This window comes from Anopheles ziemanni, chromosome 3 (assembly GCF_943734765.1).
Source record: "Anopheles ziemanni chromosome 3, idAnoZiCoDA_A2_x.2, whole genome shotgun sequence".
NCBI classification, from domain to species: Eukaryota; Metazoa; Arthropoda; class Insecta; order Diptera; family Culicidae; genus Anopheles; species Anopheles ziemanni.
This window is the reverse complement of record NC_080706.1, coordinates 25,374,943-25,394,671: the sequence shown is the minus strand read 5'-3', so window position 1 is coordinate 25,394,671 and position 19,729 is coordinate 25,374,943. Positions and strand designations below refer to the sequence as shown.

The 19,729-nt window shown below is 47.5% G+C and overlaps 2 protein-coding genes across 2 annotated transcripts; one reads left to right on the top strand and one right to left on the bottom strand.

Moving 5' to 3' along the window:
* The first annotated feature begins 460 nt into the window (after positions 1-460).
* LOC131287029 (ribosome-binding protein 1) lies at positions 461-6,048 on the top strand. Its single transcript, XM_058316043.1, has 8 exons — positions 461-1,014; positions 1,095-1,274; positions 1,763-2,599; positions 2,720-2,795; positions 2,872-3,257; positions 4,488-4,592; positions 4,858-5,430; positions 5,912-6,048. Exons 1-8 carry the CDS (start codon positions 553-555, stop codon positions 6,032-6,034), a joined length of 2,742 nt encoding a protein of 913 aa, XP_058172026.1. The 5' UTR covers positions 461-552; the 3' UTR covers positions 6,035-6,048.
* Positions 6,049-11,547: 5,499 nt separating this feature from the next.
* LOC131288340 (ATP-dependent RNA helicase bel) lies at positions 11,548-19,167 on the bottom strand. Its single transcript, XM_058317464.1, has 4 exons — positions 19,029-19,167; positions 18,402-18,835; positions 12,456-14,814; positions 11,548-11,943 (listed from the first exon to the last, which is right to left on the bottom strand). The coding sequence occupies exons 2-4, from the start codon at positions 18,444-18,446 to the stop codon at positions 11,837-11,839; spliced, it is 2,511 nt and encodes an 836-aa protein (XP_058173447.1). The 5' UTR covers positions 18,447-18,835; positions 19,029-19,167; the 3' UTR covers positions 11,548-11,836.
* Between the last annotated feature and the right edge of the window lie 562 nt (positions 19,168-19,729).

Sequence of the window (19,729 nt, the reverse complement as noted above, 5' to 3'; positions counted from 1 at the left end):
TAGCATCCGCTCGGGCACGTGAAGCAACGGATCCTATCATTGCTACAAAGGCGATGATGAATAGAGATCTCTGTTCCAGCACTGTACATTTGGTTGTTCGGTTATAATGGCACACGTACGTGGCGACTTACAAGAGATGCTGCAAAGAAAAGATTTTGTGCCCTCTTTGGCACGTATAGTGTCTCGCTAACCGCTTCAAATTATCACTGCCCCGGCACCCGACTTTAACGCTGAAGGAGAGGTTTGACGTATGACTCGAGTTGATTTGATGAGTTCTATTAACTTCTGCTGGTTGTTGGCTCTGGGGTTTTGGCGCAATCGGCTGAACGCGTGCCCGCCCGTATCGCCTCAATTAAAACAAACCCAAAATGGTTGCGACTGACTTCATCAATAGTTTGTTTTTCTTTCCTCCGCAGCTTCCAGCGTGTCTTTCTCGTCGTGAATTACACTACCAAACGGAACAATCACTCGAGAAGCGGACGTCGCCCGCGTTGCCATCGACAGTAGTAGCATATCCACCAGAACCGCGAGCGTGCAGCAAACCATGCAAAGATGGATCTGACTACATTGGCATTCGTCCTCATTGTGGTGTTCTTTTCCTTTATGTCGATGCTCTTCATCAGCCGCTTCCTACCGAAGGGCAAGTCCTTCGAGGAGATGGTAAAGGAGAAGCGTGAGATGCGCGAGCGCATCCTTGGCCTAACGGCGACGGCAACCGGCACTAGTAGCAGCAGTAGCAAATCGACCAAGGAGAGCACGAACAAGAAGACGAAGAAAACGCATCCAGCAAATCAGGGTGGGAAGGGTCGTGGGGCGAAGCAGCAACAACAGCAGCAACGCGTGGAAGTGGTTGAGCGCGAAAGTGATGGCAATTCGTCCGAGAGCCAGCTGGAAGAGGAAATTAATCCCCTGACGTACGGCGCAAAGAAGCGCACCGGACAAGCGACCAACTTGACGGTGGAATACTCCGAGACGGAAGCATTTTCGTTGAGCGATAACTCCAGTGGCAATAAGGTAGGTTGGCTAGTGTGGGACGGCTGGCTGCGGGGGGAAACGATTTGTTTAATCGGTCGCTCTCTCTTCCATATCGACAGAAGAAGGACAACAAGCAGCATCAGCAGCAGGGTGGAAAGAAGAACAAGCAGAAATCTCCCGGTGGCATACTGGTTAACAAAACCGAACCGGTGCTGGTGAAGCCGCTGGATTCCGTCCCGGAGATGAACCATTTTGCTGAGATTCATCCTAAGGATGCGCTGGAAATTGCCCGTCAGCAGGTAACAAATAAAAGACGTAGTAAGCTGGACCATTCTTGAACTGATTTGTTCACATTTTATAGTACTTGCATAAAGGGCACGGTAAACGAAGCGTAATCGCTGGTCTCTCGTGTATCGTCGATATTCGGGCCAAACCTCATCTGTGCTTTATTTATGTTTTGCAATCTGATAAAAGTTGCAACATTTCTTGAAACTACAGCTATTATTTTGTTGTACATGGTTGAAGATACAAAAACTACGCTAAATAATCACTGAATTTCGATAAATATTCGCGATCGAGTGAACTTTTGATTGGTTTGTTTACGTTCTGACAAGATTACCCATGCGATTATAGGGTAGGTGAGCCAATATTCTTTTTGACAGATTGAGTAGCGGAATGACACGATTACGCTTCGTTTCCCAAACCCTTAAGAGTAATCTCCATGTCTACTTGATCACCAGAGCTAAAAATTGCTTACGCTTATTCGTTTGATTCTTGCTGCTTACAGAAACATGAAGAGGAAGCAAAGACTGGCAAACAACAGCCAAAGGAGCAGCGCCATTCGGGCAAGCACAAGAAGGAACATCAACCAAAAATGTCTCCGAAAAACAGTACCGCCGATGATCAGCAGCAGCAACACGTTGCGGCCGTGGTTGAGGTGAAAAAGCAAACTACGTTTGGCGAAACTAAGGCCACCCCTGCCCCGGCGCATAAGGACAAGTCGAGCAAGAAGAAGAAAAACGAGCTGCTCACGCAGGAACTGGCGGCCGAGGCGGCCGATGCGACCAACGTGCACTCGCTGGTGAACATCCTCAACAAGGCGGACCTGCCGCGTAACGATATACAGATTCTGATCGACTTCCTGCTGAACAAGCAGCAGGACACGCTGGCCAAGGATCCGTCCGAGTGGAACGACCCGTCCGACCCGCTGCAGAAGCTGAAGAAGCAGCTGCAGGAAAAAGAGTTGGCGCTAGCCGAAGAGCAGAAGGCAGCCACCGGGCTGCAGGCAAAGCTGAAAGAGCTGCGCCAGGAGCTGAACGGGGAAAAGATGCAGACCGGGGCCGCACTGAAGGCGTACGTCGAGGAGCTGAATAACAAGAAACAGGAGGTGCACCATCTCACACAGGAGCTGGTCAACGTCAAGGAAAAGACGGCCAGCGAGAAACACACGCTCTCACTGCAGTTCCAGCAGCTGCAGGCGAAGTACATTCAGCTATCGAAGGAGCACGCGGCCACGCAGGATCATGGGTCGACGATCGCGCAACTCAACAACGATCTGCAGCTGCTGCAGCAAGAGCTGATGGCTAAGAGCCAGCTGCTCAATGAAAAACTACAGTCCGAGGAGGTTAGTCTTGGGGTTTTCTTAGTAGATTAGTAGATTTCAAGCTACCCAGTTGCCCCATACGCTGACGAAGATGGAAATGATGCAAGTCTCATATGTATACGTTTTTTTCTCTATTTGCAGGAGCTGATGAAGAAAAAGACTGAGTATGAAATTTTACTACACAACAGCGAAGAGCTCCTCAGACAACGGGTACAGAGTAAGTTTCGGGCATCGGTTTCTAGCTCTTAGGTGTCGGCGTTTCACTGTCATTTCGTGTCATTTGGTTCCCACAGAACTGACTGCCTATGAGAATGAGTTGCACCAGCTGCGGCTAGAGTTGGGACAGAAGGATGAGCTGAGCAAGACCTGCCAGCAGCAGAGCTACGAAAACGAGCAGCTGAAGGCGGAGCTGCAGGCGAAGCAGAAGCAGGCGGTAGCGGCTGCATCGGCCGCGGCTGCCGCTGCCGTCGCCAACAGCCAGGCCGACGAAAGTAACCGGGTCGAGATCCGCAACCTCCAGAATGCCTTAGACTCCACCAAATCGAAGCTCGAGGTCTACCGGACCGAGCTGGTTGAGTGCAAGAGCCTGCTAACCGACTACAAGCAGCAGGCGAACGAGTTGAAGGCGAGAGAGGAGCAGCTGCAAAAACAGCTCGACGAACAGCGGCAGAAGAATGACGTAAGTCAGGTGGCATCAAAATGCACCGTCTACAACGGATTAACTCTAAATATATATGTATGTGTGGGTGGGTGTGTGTTACCTTGGAGAAGGTTTTGAGGGAAAGCAATCGATAGGGAGAATGGTTAAAGGTGTGTTTATTTTTGTTTGATCTACCATCTGTTGCGCTCGCCTTAGAACTGTTGGTTTATTTCGATGACTCATTCGATTTTGTAGCTATTTTTTTGGGATCTAGCACATACAAAACAAATTTGTTCCATCCTCACTTGGGTAAACATAATATACAGGTTTTGCCGGCGCAGCGTACATGATGTGTTGTGTAACCCCTTTTACTGTTTTCCGCCCGTTCGCTGTAAACAGTGTTACCAATAGCAACAGACTAACCGATCCAATACAGATATGAACCTTTATTATTTCAGAAGATACATAAAAGAAAAATAACACTTTATACTTCAGATTCGCTTATAACAACCTTTGGAGCTTTTCAATTCCATTAGAACATATTTAAAAAAGATTGATTGAAATTATGTTTCCAAATTCTGTTCAATTTTATCCATTTGTCGAAATTGTTGTTATTCAAAAAGAGGCATCAAATTCGAGGCATTTCATTCCTATAGTTCAGCCAGACAATAATTGCTCTTTTCAAACGCTTTTCTGCACGCGGAGTGAAACAGAAATTTGCTTCTATTTTTTTTCAATTGGAATATAAGAAAAACATTTTAAAAGCTTTATTGGAAGTGGTGCAAACATTTTGAAATTATTACTCGTGTGTGGCTGTACGAAACTCATGTCTGGAGCTTTATGTGTTGCTTGTACATACGATGGATATGTTGTTTTTCCTGCACGCAAAAAAAGTAACGACGAATGCACGACTATGCTAGCATAATGTTTCGTATAAGCAGAGATTTTCGTTGACGTTTCACTTGTTTACGTTGTATTTGCTCTTTTTCTTTTCTGTTCTTTTATTTTACGCGCGTCGTCCCGTTTCGCTGCCACCCTTTATCGTATAAAAACGCATCATCAACAAAAAATAATAAAAAAAACGCCAACCACGATTCATCTCCTCCAATCGATACGATCGTTCCACTTCCCGACTGTTACTCACCAATCACCATCCAACAACACTGTCGATCACTTATCTCACTACTTACTACGACTTTCCACCCTGCCTCACATTTACTACCGACGCATCCGCTGGACATTTTTATTGCACTAACGCATGCTCTGTAGAACTTGCGTACCAAAAACTGGAAGTTGGTAGAGGCATTGCAAGATGCCGAACGACGGAGGGGTGCAGTGACAGCATCAACGGCGACAACGACGACGGCGGAGGCCGCAGCTTCTTCGAAGAACGTTGTAAGTGAAGAGTTCGCCGGATGTGCACCTTTGAGGGGGAAAGCACAAGGCAAGATGTGAATGTTGAGCGTGTGTGCGCAAGTGTTTTGCTACATGAGCTAGATGGCGTCCCCTTATCATACATCCCTATCGCCTCATTAACACCCATCATGATCGCTTGATCACTAAAGGAAGAAACTTTTCTCCTGTTCGATTCTCTCGTTTTCGGAACGTAAACACGCAATAAATGGGACGACGATTGTAGGAACAGCAGCAGAAACTGCTAGCCAGCGCCGAGAAGCCGCCAGTGGACGTCGGTAAGATCGTGCTGGAGGAGCAGAACCGAACGAAGGACCTGCTCGTGAAACTGCTGCAGCCGACCGGCGTCGTGCCGGTCCTGCCCGTCGACGCGACCGACTTCCAGAGCTGGCTCGAGGCAACTGTCGGGTGCATCAAGGAGCGCCAGGAGCAGCTGCAGCAGCAAAAGCACCACAACAATACCACCACCACCACCACCGCCGCAGGCAGTAACGGCAGTAGTAACACTAGTGGCAACGCCGCCGTCGCAAACAATAGCAACAGCGACAGCAGCAGTAGGAGTAGTAGCAGCAATATAATCGCAAATAATAATCTTAATACCAATAATAACACCGTTAATAATAGTTTACACGAGAATAGTAATGACGCGCACGATGGCGAGGTGCTGGGGGGTGGTGGTGACGCAAACAAGAACGGTGCCGCCGAAAGTGGCTCCGAGGACGACCAGCAGGCAATGGCGCTGCGCAACGAGCAGCTGCAGAAAACCGTAGACCAGTATAAGACTATCATAGCCGACACAGTAAGTAATGTGAAATTCTAACGATAACCACGCTAAATTCTTACTTGACACGCTACTGCTACGAACGGATAACGAAATACTCGTCTAGCAAAACTGGGAAAATGTAATTCAATTGAATGAACTAAATGTCTTATCTTGCGGAGTATTTAATTTGCAGATAAGTGTACACGATAGTATGCTCCAATTACATTTTGTTATGGTTTAGATTTTAAACTTTAGAACATTAGTGACGTGCGTACTGAGTTTCCTATCCAGGAGGACTCTCGCCGTGTCCAAAGCGTCGTTCTAAATTGATTAATTAAACCGGTATGACTTTACTTAAACTTTTTTTTGCCCTAATTTATTAGAGAGCAAAGTGCGTTCGAAGAGGCACCATTCGTCTCTACTTTACTTCAACTTTATTCAAGATGTGTTTCAAACTCTTTTTGAAAAGAAAATCCAGTTTCTCATCCATTGTAACGTGTACTCTTTCTCTCGACAGGAAAATATGCTGAAAAACCTCGAGGCGAAGGTGATCGAGCAGGACATTCACTGGCGTTCGGTGGTGCAAGCGAAGGAGAAGGAACTCACCCTGCTCAAGTCGGCCGGTGCTGTCGTGCAGTAAAAGCATCCAACAACATCAACAATAACAACAATTGAAAGGCCTGTCCCCTTCCTCCGGTCTGACTACAGAGTGGTGGCCATCTCACGGTGCAAGCTCCTATGGCCGTCGTATCCGCACGTGCTTTTTTGTAAATCGGACTGCACGGCCCAGAGGGTGAGAGAGAGAGAGAGAGAGGGAGAGGGAGAGGGAGAAAGAGAGTGGTTGGTTGATTGAACACAAAACCAGCACTGTAAGAAGCAGTAAAGAAGTTAGGTTAGGAGTCAGGTTCATGGCAGGTTCAGGCAGAGACACCAAGCCTGGCGAGAGACCGTTTTTCACTGAAGTACGGAGAGAACAGACAACATAAATACACACACACACACACATACACACATATTCGGTACATAGCAACAACACCAACAAAAATCCCGATTGTGATGATCCTTAATTAATCCCCATCATAATGTCTGATTAGAGGGAATATAATTCCCTTCAAGCGATCATAAATGCGTTTCGAGATGGACGAGAACACACGGCCTCATCCTTTTTTCGGCCCGACCGGATCACTTGTTCCTGCTGCAAATTCTATATACTCATTCTGAATTTGGCCCGATCCAATTCCTTTTGTTTCGCTCTCCCAGGGTTTACAAAAAGATAAACCATTCATCCAGTATGTCTGGTGTGTTAAGCTAATCGATCTATATTCTGACCGATGACCAAGAAAACGATATTTTACGTATAGGAAAAACTGATTCAGAAAGGCGTTACACGAAACACGCACACACATAAAAATTTGCATTTTCATAAACGTTCCATGGTAACACGCTTTCCTATACAAAAGATAGCTAAAATTTTATTTGTTTTTCCGTTTGTTGCTGGTGTACGTCATGGCGATTTTCTCACTTTGGTGTGTCCTATTTGTGCAATGTGTGTCGTGTTGTGCAGCAAGTCTAATATTAAGTTGGTCATCATGATTCGTTTGATGAAGGTTCCGATCAAGTGTTGTATGAAGAATTAGTCTCTTGTAATTGTACCGTCCTATTGTACGGTTTCGTTTCATTGATGCCTTTCCGGTTCTACGGTTTTCCTTTCCTCCACATACATGACCGTGGGGAAAGTAAAAATGGCACTCGCTAATACCTTTTTTGACGACTGTTCAATACGATGACGGAATGAGCAATTTAAACCATCACGACCTTGCCGGGGAAATAAAAACAAGAGAACGGAAAAGGCTAGCGGCCGGCGCTTGGGGAGCGGGTGTCCTACATTGATATCTGTGACCAATAGATGTTTTACAATTGTTTTGGGACAGTTGTGTAGATTTTACTTCCCAGCCTGAGGAGCACTTTGGGGGGATAGCGAAAGCGACAGTTGGGGAAAAAAGGACGTCACGACCTTCTGTTCTCAAGACGTAATCGTAAATCCTGTTGACCGATAGAGCAAAAGTCTAAAACGGGCTCCACTTTTTACTCTCGATAACTTTTTTCCCGGCTTCTCCAACAACGCACAAGAAAGATTGCATTAAAGTGTGCCCCAGCTTCGACCCAGACCCCAAACGACTGTCTCAATTGGTTCATTTTGCTGCTACCAAGGGCCTAGCCACCCTTGATCCTCTCTCCCCTGCCTCCATCAGTTGTTTTTTTTTCCTATTCTACTCCATTCATTCCCCATTTGAAAAAGTATAGCCCAAATAAGATGATTATCAAAGTTGTGTTTTTGTAATTGAGAGTGTGTTAACATGTATGTGTGTTTGTGTGTGTGTGTAAGTATTTGTATGTGGGCCGATGCGACCCGTCAGAGGACGATAGAATACTAGAAAGGATAGGGGGAAACAAACCCACGTGGCAACAGATCCGTACTAAACAAAAAAAACAGTAAAAAAAGAAAAAAACCCGTACTCAGTAAGTTTATTAATCGCAAAAGAGAATAAGTAACGCATATTTTTGTTTATTATTATTATTTTGTCTCTGTCATCCATAGGCTATTATATTAGAAAGCGAGTATAAAGGAAAAAAGGAAATAGAAAAGATTATGTAATAGTGGATCATAGCGGAATGAAAGTGTAACTGAACGGTTATGAAATCTGACACTAATATATATAAACGGAACAGGAAACAACCAATTAAACTAATCAGCAAAAAAAATGCAAGGAGGAAAATTGTGCAACACGCCGAATAACGAACAGTCAAAAGGACGGAAGAAAACTGAAACCACAGCATTCAACGTTAGAAAGAGCTGCAAATATAATTGGAACACGAATCGTAAACGAAACAAAATGATGTACTACTTGCGTAACTGACTTTTGTCTTTCAGTTGAAAATAATCCAATTCCCGGTGTCCTTTCGCGGTTTGCTTCGGTTCGGTCTATTTCGTGCCGTTGAGAAAAAAACGCATACCTTCCACTTTTTGCTCCAGCTTCCTCGTACGTGTTAGGATGTGATGTTTCTCTGGGTAAAATAAAAAAAGAAAGATGAATCATGCGTGTGCTGCCTACGATATGCGTGATTGTCATGGAAACGTTCGCGAATGCTTTCCCCTTCGCGCCGGGCATGAGGACGACATCAAGTGTAACAAACAAAAAATCAATATACGAGAGCAAACGATAGTGGGACAGGTTATATATAACAAGCAAACAGAAATTTGGAATAAACGCAGAATAATATATGATACACAAACCCGTGACATCGTCGGTGATTAGTTGAAAGAAAGAGCTGCAAGTCTCCTAGCTTTCGTCCGTGCAACTAGCTCGCCAAACAGCTCGCAATCAGTACAGTGCTCTCCAAACTGCTTTTATTGCGACCAGTGACTACGATAAGCGATTTCTTAATCTTCATTTTTTCAAGCCGAAAAACATTATTTAAGTCAGCATCAGTCAGTATTTTGGGGTCCGCAACAGCCGAGCGGTAGCGGTTAGAAAATCGGCCCATGAGCGCCGGGGCTCATCACCTCGACAGCGTGGTTTCAAATCCCAACCGAGACCGGACCCTCCCCTGTTCGAGAGGACTGACTATCCACGTACGTACAACAGGGAAACAAGTCTCGTAAGCCCTTAACGGGGCAGGCATGACCAAGAGGTCGTAACGCCAAGAAGAAGAAGTCACCACATCACTCCTATAAGTGGACAATTATATGCGGGATCTTTCTCCGGCTAAAGGCTAAATTGAAGCTGAAATTACCATGGCAACGAAAATGTTTTAATTGCGTTGCTATGGTTATTGGAGCCGGATTAGGATTCCGAACGCGTTTGACAGGTGGTGTTGAGTAAAAGTTGCTATCATTTAAAATGCTCTCAACAGTCCGGATGGATGATAAAGGAAAAGATGAATGTCCTTCTTTTGAAGGAGATCATAACTTCATTCAATCAAAATATAATTTTTATTTCGAAAAACATGCAAGGGGGGAACTTTCTCAAGCTGAGCCAAAACAAAAACCAAATTATTACGTGTAGCCGCAATCACTTACTTTATTGTTTCAATCATTCCATATTCTAATCGCTCTGCGTTCCGCACACAACTGCGATGATTCCTGCCAACCTTTCCGTCGTTCTGTTGGCGGGCTCTGTTATGCAAATCCCTTCGCAGACACAGTTCTACGCCTAAGAATGCCTACCTTCGCACATCATGCGCAATGTGTCTCTGTGTGTGTCCCTAGCTCCTTTTCCTTTATTTTGTTCTTAATGTCGCAGGGATGGTGACCATTCCAGTTTGATTCTTTTCATGTTCATGCTTTACGATGTGTGTAGTAGATAAATGCCCGATTTGTCGGACGAGTGAAGTTTGCATTGTGTGTCTTCTATACTCTTTTTGTTAGCCGGGACAGCCGGACTGCGTTTCGCTGGCGTACTACTTCATCTTCACACTTCTCCCTGTCTGCGCACTACTTTACGCCAACGAATGCCACTTGAACCAGTGAGAGAGAAAGAAGAGAATCGTGTGCGCGCGGATTTTCGCGCCCCCTTCCCCCATGGTCTTCCCCTAATAATTCCGGAATCGTTGGACAAAACGTTGGGAGAAAGATTCACCACACAGACTCATAGTCTTCTATCCAGCAGCCAGACCGCTTTCATGTCCTCTGATCTTTGTCTGCTTTTCGTTTGCCGTTATAGCGAAACAGACCCCGTGTCAACTTCACACAGAAGTACACAGACGACGAACGGCGATGCGGCTTTGCAGCGTGTTTCAGAGGGGTTTTACGCACTTTGTTCGCTTTACCCCTTCTTTTCCCCCTTCCTCTTCCTTCGTCACTATTTCCTTTTTTTTGTACGCGCCTCGGGTTCTCCCCAGTTCCTTTGCATTGATTGCTTAAAAAGAGATCCATTTATCGCTATGTAAGTGCTAAGTAATAATCTTCTTACAGATCAAATACCATACTGTTGCGCCGCGCTCTGCGGTCCAACACTATTTTAAATAGTTTCCACGGACCACATACATACCCTCTCGGTCTAGTTTCCCTTCCCCAATACTAAGTCTAGTCTCATGCTCTCGAATCTGTTCTGTTGTGATACTTTCACCCGCTCGCCCGTTAACTAGGCGAGTACACTAAGTTAGAGATGTACTGGCGCGAGGGCTTACAACGTAAGTGCATTCCAGCACAGCCATTGTTTTCCCGTTTTTCCTCATAACAACAAGGGCGTTCGCCTTGGACTTTCCTTCGCGAAAGAAACAAAACCCCCCCGCGGGTGGATTGCAAAAACACCGGTGTGTTATGAATTTTTCCTCACCCATACCTCACACTCACATCATAAGAGTCTTTACTGTGGCGGGGGTGTCCTTAGGGGTGCTTCTGCTGGCAACCCACCGGGGTGCACCGGAGGAGCGCAAGTACTGCGTACCCCGCCTCTGCTCGTACATACCTTCGGTATTCTTCTCTCGCAGCATCTTACATCGTTAAATGGAACCCTCGAGAACCGAAACACCGAGAAGCAGCTGATCGCCGTTCGATTTCATATTCCGTGTATATTTTCCCCTCGAGCGTAGTGAACGCGAAAAACGTAATCCATTTTTTGTTCGCTCCGGGAAGAGGAGCACTGTGTGTTTCGCGCTGCTGCCCTTTGTGTTGAACCAGCAAAACATTCATTCTGAATTTCATTGATCACGAAACGATTGGCTTGAGAGCGAAACGATCAACGATATTCTGTGCCGCAGTCAGCAAATCTTTTACCACATTTTCGTAGAGCTAAACTCGCGCGTTTGGCCTAACCCGCCCCTTTTGCCTTCGTTTCGTATTCTCGTTCGCCTTTCCAATCAATCAGCTTTGCATTTGGCCTTATTCTGCGCCTGCAATTTAGAAGTCCACACGAGGATTTTTTGTTTCCGCGTTTCGTAATTAATTACTGGTTTCCAACATATTTCCATTCCAACTGTCCATCTTACTTCTCCCGTTTGGAAATTAGAGATGCTTTTGCATCCGGAACACACAATATTTTCGTGACTGCATGTTGTTTTTTTTAATTTGTGTGTTTCTAGTGCGTTCACACATCTCACACCTTTCTCTTTCTCATTCTTTCTCTCTCTTTATCGCTTCCTATAATTCTGCTTTGCTGACTGCGTGCTACACACTCCATTAGTATACCATTAGCTTAGTATGGGTTAATAATGTGCTGATGCTGATGTTGTTGTTGTTGTTGTTGCTGCTGCTGTTGTTGCTACTGCTGCTGCTTGCGGCCGCCCGCTGGCTGGCTGGTGTTGGTGCCGTGCTGCTACTACTCTGCCCATGCTATAGCTCAACGAGGGGTAGGAGGAGTAGTGTACGGCGAGAGGACAAGCGGGCGCCCGCTTGGTGGCCGCCCGTTCATCCTCCGCTTTTGCTGCTTCTTGCAACTCCTCAGTGTCCATCACCCCACCAGTCGACGCCGTTGCCGCCGTCGTTGTTACTGTAGCTTCCGCCATAGTTTCCACCCATACCGTTGCGTCCGTAGCCATCGTCACGATCTGTAGCAAAGGTGAGTAGACAATAGGATTTAGTCAAGGAATCAACTGACGCTTTTTAAGTGTGATGAGCTTGAACTGAAGAACGATCAAATCAACGCGTTCTAGTCCAGCACATTTCTTCGTTCGTCAAACTATGCATGGCGTCATTAACACAACAACTACCTCCGGGGACCCGTGTCTTTTTGACCTTCCATCGCAATATTTTTTTTCGGAAACGATCATCAGCGATGTTGTCGCATGACTTTTATATATTTATTGAAATGTTCATTTCTATGAAGTTGAAAGACAAAATCTCGTTTGGTATTGAAAACAATGTTTTGAATGGTCGGAGTAAAGTTTCTCGCTACCAAATCTGTAGTTCTAGTGTTAACAAAAATCAAGTTGAAATGCCAACGGTATTGTTAATCAACGTAATGATAAGTAAAAATTAAATACTTTATAAAAATCGTCTCACTCAAAATTTTGCTCCTAACAAAAGAACCAATTCTCGGCAATCCTTTATGTGAACTTACCGTTGCCATAGCCGCCACCACCACCACCACCGCCGCCTCCATAGCCACGAGGACCGGCACCTCCTCCACCGCCACCCATAGGACGATGGTCACGCGAGCCAGCACTCGAACGAGTATTGTTCTGCTGACGGTAATCGCGCGAACCAAAGGTCGATCCGCCACCACCGCGTGACGGGTAACGTCCGCCACCGCGTCTACTGCCACCGCCATAGCCGCGGCTGTTGGTCATCTCCTCCAGGAAACCGGGAATCTCCTGGCCCGTCTCGGCCAGCAGGCGCACCAGCCCGTTGGCGACGTTGCGGTTCTTCTCGTTGAAGAACGACGTGGCGGTTCCGAGGTTACCCATACGCCCGGTACGACCGATGCGATGCACGTACTCCTCCACCTCGGACGGCAGGTCGAAGTTGATCACCTGCTTGACATTCGGAATGTCCAGACCACGGGCTGCGACGGCCGTCGCCACCAGGATCGGGCAGCGGCCGCAGCGGAACAGCCGCAGGGCCTCCTCGCGCTCGTCCTGCGTCCGGTCGCCGTGGATGCTGGTGACCGGGTAGTTGTAGCTGTACAGGAACTCCTCCAGCGAGTCGGCCGCCTTCTTCGTCTCGACGAAGATCAGCGTGAGACAGTTCTCGTCGTCGCCGTCGTTCTGGGTGGTGATGTTCGACAGCAGGTCGAGCAGATGGGAGCGCTTGATGTTCTCCTCCACCCAGAAGATGGTCTGCGTGATGTTGACCGAGGTCGAGCCAACACGGCCGACGGCAAGGAAAATGTAGCGGTACAGGAAGTCGCTCGCCAACTCCTGGATCGCCTTCGGGAAAGTGGCGGAGAACATGAGCGTCTGGCGGTCGCCCGTCACCGGCATCTTGCTGTCCTCGACAATACGACGGATCTGCGGCTCGAAGCCCATGTCCAGCATCCGATCGGCCTCGTCCAGCACCAGGAAGCGGATATTATCCAATCCGACCTTGCCACGTGTAATCATGTCTTCCAGACGGCCGGGCGTCGCCACGATCAGGTGGCAGCCGCGGTCGAGCTCACGCATCTGGTCGTGCGTGTTGTTGCCGCCGTACAGTACGGCCGGGCGCATTCGCGAACGGTAGCAGAACTTCTTTGACTCCTCGAAGATCTGCGTGGCCAGCTCGCGCGTCGGCGCCAGCACCAACCCGAGCGGATACTGCTTGCGGCGATTCATCGGGCGGTTCGGTGGCGGCGGGGCCGCACCGTGCTTGTACATCTGGTTCAAGATCGGCACCAGGAAGGCGGCCGTCTTGCCCGAGCCGGTCTGCGCGCAGGCCATCAGATCACGCCCGGACAGAATGATCGGGATAGCGTACTTCTGTACCGGCGTCGGCTTATCGTAGCGGGCCAACTTTATGTTGTTGTCGATAATCTCTGTCAGCTCGATATCGTCAAAGGTATTAATGTGGCCGGGCACGTCGTCGCCCGTCGCCTCCACGGGAATATCTTCGTACTTGCTGAAATTGATACCGGTGTTGCCGTGTTTGAACAGCTCCGCCTCCAGACGCTCGTCCCGCTCGGTGAGCTGTGTGTAGTCCACCTGACCGCGCCCGAACCCGCCGCCTCCGCCGCCGCCTCCTCCTCCGCGACCGTCACGCCGATCGGGGCCACTCGGCCAGCGACCTCCGCCGCCGTTCGCTCCTCTGCTATCGTAGAACGATCGTCCTCCACCACTGCCGCTGGCGCCCTCACCGGGGCCCGTTCCGCCACCACTGCCAACGCTGCCCGGTCCGGGCGGTCCCTCCGTGCCTGCTCCGGCATCCTGCCAGCGATCGTTCTGTGGGGGTGGAGCGTCCACCGGGCGATCTCGACCACCCGCTGGCATTCCAGCCGAACCGCCACGAGCGCCACCGTACGCCGGCCAGTTGTCCCGGCGTTCGCCTCCGTAACCCTCAGAATTCTGATAGCCATCCCCGCCCCGTCCAAAGCCCCCGTCACGCCCATTGTTGTAGCCCCGGTCGCCACCGCCGCGGCCATAGCCGTAATCTCCGCCCCGGCGATCGTTCTGGAACCGGCCACCGCCGCCCCCGCTGCGCCTATTGTAATCTCCGCCGCGGAAGTTGTCGCCGCGATCGTTGTAGCGGCCGTAGTCGCCGCCACCTCCGCGATTGCGATTCGAGTCACCGAATCCTCGTCTGCCACCACCTCCACTGCCGCCGCCGCCGCTTACAGGGCCGGCACCGGACTCCGAAGGTTGATAATCGCCACCACTATCAGCACATTCTCGCAACTGCGGCGGAATGTACCGCGCGGCCGGATATTTAGAATTTCCAGATTCTGGGTTACTGCCCGCGCCGCCGCCAAGTTGCTGCTGCTTCTGCTGCAAGTCCAGACCAGCAAACTGTAATATACAAAATTAGGTAGAATGAGGAAAGAGAAAATTATTAGAACAGTTGAATAAACTAATTTTCGCTAAAGCACCGTCGTAACAGCAAGTCGAGAAATGGGATTACCGTTGTAAACGGGGAGAGCACTTCGTCGAATCGACGCTAAGCCAACTTCGATGGCACAAAATGGAAGTTGGGAAATTAAATTCTGTGTGAAACAAATCGCGCATGGTCCCTCCTTCTTTGTTTTCCTCTTCGCTTCACAGCCCATCCGAGGATGGGAAGAAATCCATCGTCTTTGGCATACGCTTTCTGTGCTGCTTAGATTCGCGATTCTTGTTGCTAACCAAAAGGTTCATTCGCTTCTGCCCCCTCCACGCGATTTTTTTCCTCTTGTTTTCAGACACCAAACTCCCCACCGAAGCATGTTGAGTACGGGAGAGAAGCTTTACGAAAGCTTCACATTACAAACTAGCGCGGACGAAGGAAATTCGCGAGAAAGATGGAGCAATAAGCCAGAAACGGGCGGGAAAGAAACAGACCCCCAAAGAAGGGGAGAACAAGGAACGAACGAAAATCAAATGGTGCCGCGACGCGGCCAATGGCCGCATGGTAGGCACATACAGAGAACAGACAGACACACAAACGAGCATACACAGAACAAAGCAGCGGACGCGAAAACGCGCGGGGTCATTAAACTGTTCTACTTTGGGCAAGGAGGGAGGTGGAGGCGAACAGGAACACAACAAGAAACATGTCACACTATTACCCCATCAGAATTGGCTGAGAGACCCGCTTCAAAACATTTCATCATCTTACCCACTGTCGTTTTCTTATGATTTATGTCTGTGCTCCTTATGTTACGATTTTGCAACAAGAAGGATATTTCAATTAAATTGTTTCTCCCCCGAAAAAAAAACTTTAAAACCCTAATAGCAACAGTTACTGATGCATGAAATTGCTGGGTTATTGGCAGATAGTTTGAAGTGTTTTGTATTGAATTGAAATAAGGTATTGGAACTTTTGTTTTCATTAAAAATTAAATGAGACTATTTTTAAAACTTCATACTACTGAACATTTTGATGCGAACTTTAAACCGGTAATAGAATGGTTGAATGATTGAAAATGTCATTTTGGACTTCAGTATACAATCGACGAGGAACTTAGTAAATTATTTTTTTATTGAAAGCTCTCTTTTTTCCCTCGTCATCGGTAAGGTTTATAATCAAAAATATTAATTCAAACAACTAATAATAATAGTAAAATTATCAGTGGCTAAGTCAGTGATTTTTTATGCTCCCTCGTCCTCAGTCAAACTTATGATAAAAACTAAAAGATATGATGTAGTAAAAGCTGGAAAATTTGTTAAGATCTCCCGCATCGATTCGCTCTAAATCTGTGGGTAAAAGATAATTCTTCTCAAAACCAACATTTGGCCACCCGTGATCATCTTTCATCTCGCGGTACTTCCTCACGCTCACCCTCATACACACACACACCCATACACGTGAGCCTCCAACAATTGATAATCACGATCGGTCCCCGTGCACGCTGATCGATGGCAGGCAGTGTAAAGCAGGGTGGAGAAGTGCATGCAGAGCAGAGAATTGCATCCGCGCGTGGCCATCACACACATTGAATGTTTTGACCTAGAGCTGCGCTTGAAGCGGACGCCACACACAAAGGAGACGCTGGTCTGTACTAACCACGGGGATGTGGTGGTGGTAGTGCATCGTGGCACCAGTATCGACGCTGCAGGATAGTGCATGTGCATAGAGAACACCTTGACACACCTCAACCGGCCCCGGCCCTGCGCTGTGAGGTGCTAGAAAAGCTTCAATGAGGCCGCCACAGCATTCGCTCGACGCGCTCTATATATCGCGCGATTGGCCGTTACAAACACCGTTTAGCTTTCTTTTCTTTATGCAACGACAAATAAACAAAGCCCACGGTACTGCGCGTTACGTACTAGAAAGCGAAAAGACCTTACTTTCCACGAGGCGTGAAAGTTGAGCCTTTTATAACATCGATAAACAAACATCTTTCTTCCACGCGCAAGTCGTTTGTGTGTTTGAGTGTGAGTGTGTTTTACGATGCAATATCATTTTGTGCACTCCACTTTTTACGCGCTTCACTGCATCAACCAACGGCCATTGGAGTTGTGGAGGGTATGGGAAGTATGTGCGAGGGGCGAACTAAAAAGGGGTGAATACAACAAAGTGCGCAGAAACTGCAGCCTGGTTAGCGGCCGCGACGCATTTGAGAAAATCCAAACAAACTGCTTCCGATGAGTCGTAATTCGATGGCGAGAGTTGTCCCGTGCACTCCACGTGTTAATCTACGTTTGCTCCTTTATCAAAACGCAAAACCAATTGACAAGGGTTCAATGGTTTAGTCCAGCGTCCATTAGTCAGCTGACGAAGGTGACGCACGGTCGACAATGAGCTGAAACATTTCACCATTGATCGCAATTATGCACGATGAAGGACAAACAAAAACCTAGACATGTCTTATATGGAACGCTTTTGTTCCTTTCTATAGCCTTTTTTTTACACTTCGATCCAGTTGTCAATGAAACACGCTAGAGGAAGTGATTTAGGGCAAGCCGGAACGGTAGGTGCGACGACCGAGACACAGCGTAGTCAAGGCTACACACAATGCCACACGCTCTGAGATGGGAGAGCATTTGTCATGAAAAGATGACGAACAAAAGGTGGAAGTAAACAGTAGTATAGTAGAGATACAAATTAAAATAGGCTGTGAAACCACGGCGTTTTCTGAAGATCCGGTTATGAGTCATCATCAATTTCGAAGAATTTCCGTCAACCACTATGAAGATTGATGCTTTTGACATCCTAAACCGTCAATGGTGAATCATTTCCAACAAATCGTAAGGTGAAATATCCCTCACTACTATTCTTGGAAATGTTAGCAACTCTGCTTTATTTGTACATTTTCCATTCTTCGTGGAAACGCACACACTTCGGTTGCAGTTACATAAATGAAAAGTTGCAAAAACATTGAAAAGACACCGCCGTCTGCGAGTTGTGCAACTGCAGCAAACTTTTCAACCGAACCCTTTTGCTAGCTCATCACCCTACCCTGCGCGTCCACAAGCGTCAACGGTAGAGAATTGCGGAGAGCACGAAACCTAGGACAACCTTCGCTAGGTGGAGTAGAGGTCGAACACGCAAGGCACACCGTGGAACCATACTAATTCTGCCTCACGCGGGCACCATAACCTAACAAATAGTAAAAAAAAAGCTAGGTTGATCATATGGTGTTGGGTGCAGGGAGAGGCACGGGAGAACCACCGTAAGTCAAATGGCGGAGAGAAACCCGAACTTGGAAAATCTCATGATACACGTGAGTAACAATCCTTGACATGGAATGGCACAGCCACCTTCACGGCACGAAGACGCGGGAGCGCGGAAGGGGAAACAAAATATAACTAGCACGAAGCGATTCCATCCCATCGTCATCATATAATCCCCCTTAGCAACAACGACAGCAGCACAGTACGGTGCGCACGCTGTGAAAATATGATCGGATGAGAAACGAGATGTAAAAAAAAGGGAATATAAGAAACGTTGTACATACCTGCTGCTCTAGACCTGTACCATTTTGGTTAATAGCATTACTCATATTACAATGAGCGTTCGTATGGTTTTGTTGGCTTCGTTCCACCGTAGGTTTCTGGGACGAAATGTATAAACGATCGGGAGGGTTCTTTTTTTTTTACTTCTGTTTGTTCTTCAAAAGTTTGCTTGCCTCAACAGTTTCTTCGAGCGTACACAACACTGGTTTCGCTGGTTGTTAGCTGGTGGTGCAAATACACGAACAATAATATAAACCACAGTAATTTGATGCGCTTAAGCAAAACGTTTTTCTTCGCGAATTGTCGCGCGTGTGTCACTGGCTAGCTTTGATTGCGATGCACAGACACACTCACAAACACCACGGTTTGCTTCCTTCTGCCGCTACTTTCTGCTGCCCCACACTCCACTGACGATGGATAAGCGATGCAATATCCGCTGAAAATTGAAACAAAATTACCAACCCTATTAACGACACACTATACGTTCAACATTCTTCGCTGTAATTTAGCTCACGGAAATAAAAGGGAGAAACAAAAAATGGGGAAAACCCGTCTGTCTGTCACGTCACCACACGCGCACCCCCGCCTGACCTAGCACTAATTATGAAACTTTTTGCAAGTTGAAATACCTAGATTAGCGTATCCGAACTGTGAAAAGGCTTTGTCCTTTATGCTGCTGGGCTTTCTTTCGCTGGAGCGAAATTTACAAGAAAACAAAAAGCGGTCAATCGCGGACCGCCGCAGAGCTTCGACTGATCCGACTTTTCGTCTCGAAGTGCGAACAGCGCCGCGGCGGCGAGAGCGAGAAGCGAACACGAAGCGTCGCGTGAAGAAATAAGAACACGTAGAAAACTTATGCTCCGAAGAGACTGGTATGTTCCGCGTGGTGGAGGGAGGGGTGCGAACGGTAAATCGATGACTGGACAAAGACGGCAGGGATGGCACGGCGGGCGAGGGGACGATGGCTGTCTTTCGGCTTGGTCTGAACAAGAGGAACTCTTCCGCGCCGCATACGCAATTTTCAATCGCAAAATTTTACCCTTTCCAAACACCGACAGTCTCTGCAAACACACTCTGACCGAAGCCAAAACGTTGGCAAGTACGTGGGAAGTACTTCCGCTGAACTTTTGCACAATTTAACGCACGATTTTAGTCATACAAAACGGATACGACGTTTCCGACGTTCTTTTTCACAGTTCGGAGATTGCTCCAAAAGAAAGAGACAGAGAGCGAGCGAAACCGGCGAATTATGTCTGCCACTCGCCGGCCACGGTTGGCAGCAGTGTAAATCGGTTGTTGAATATTATTTCATGAATGGGATGAATGTAAT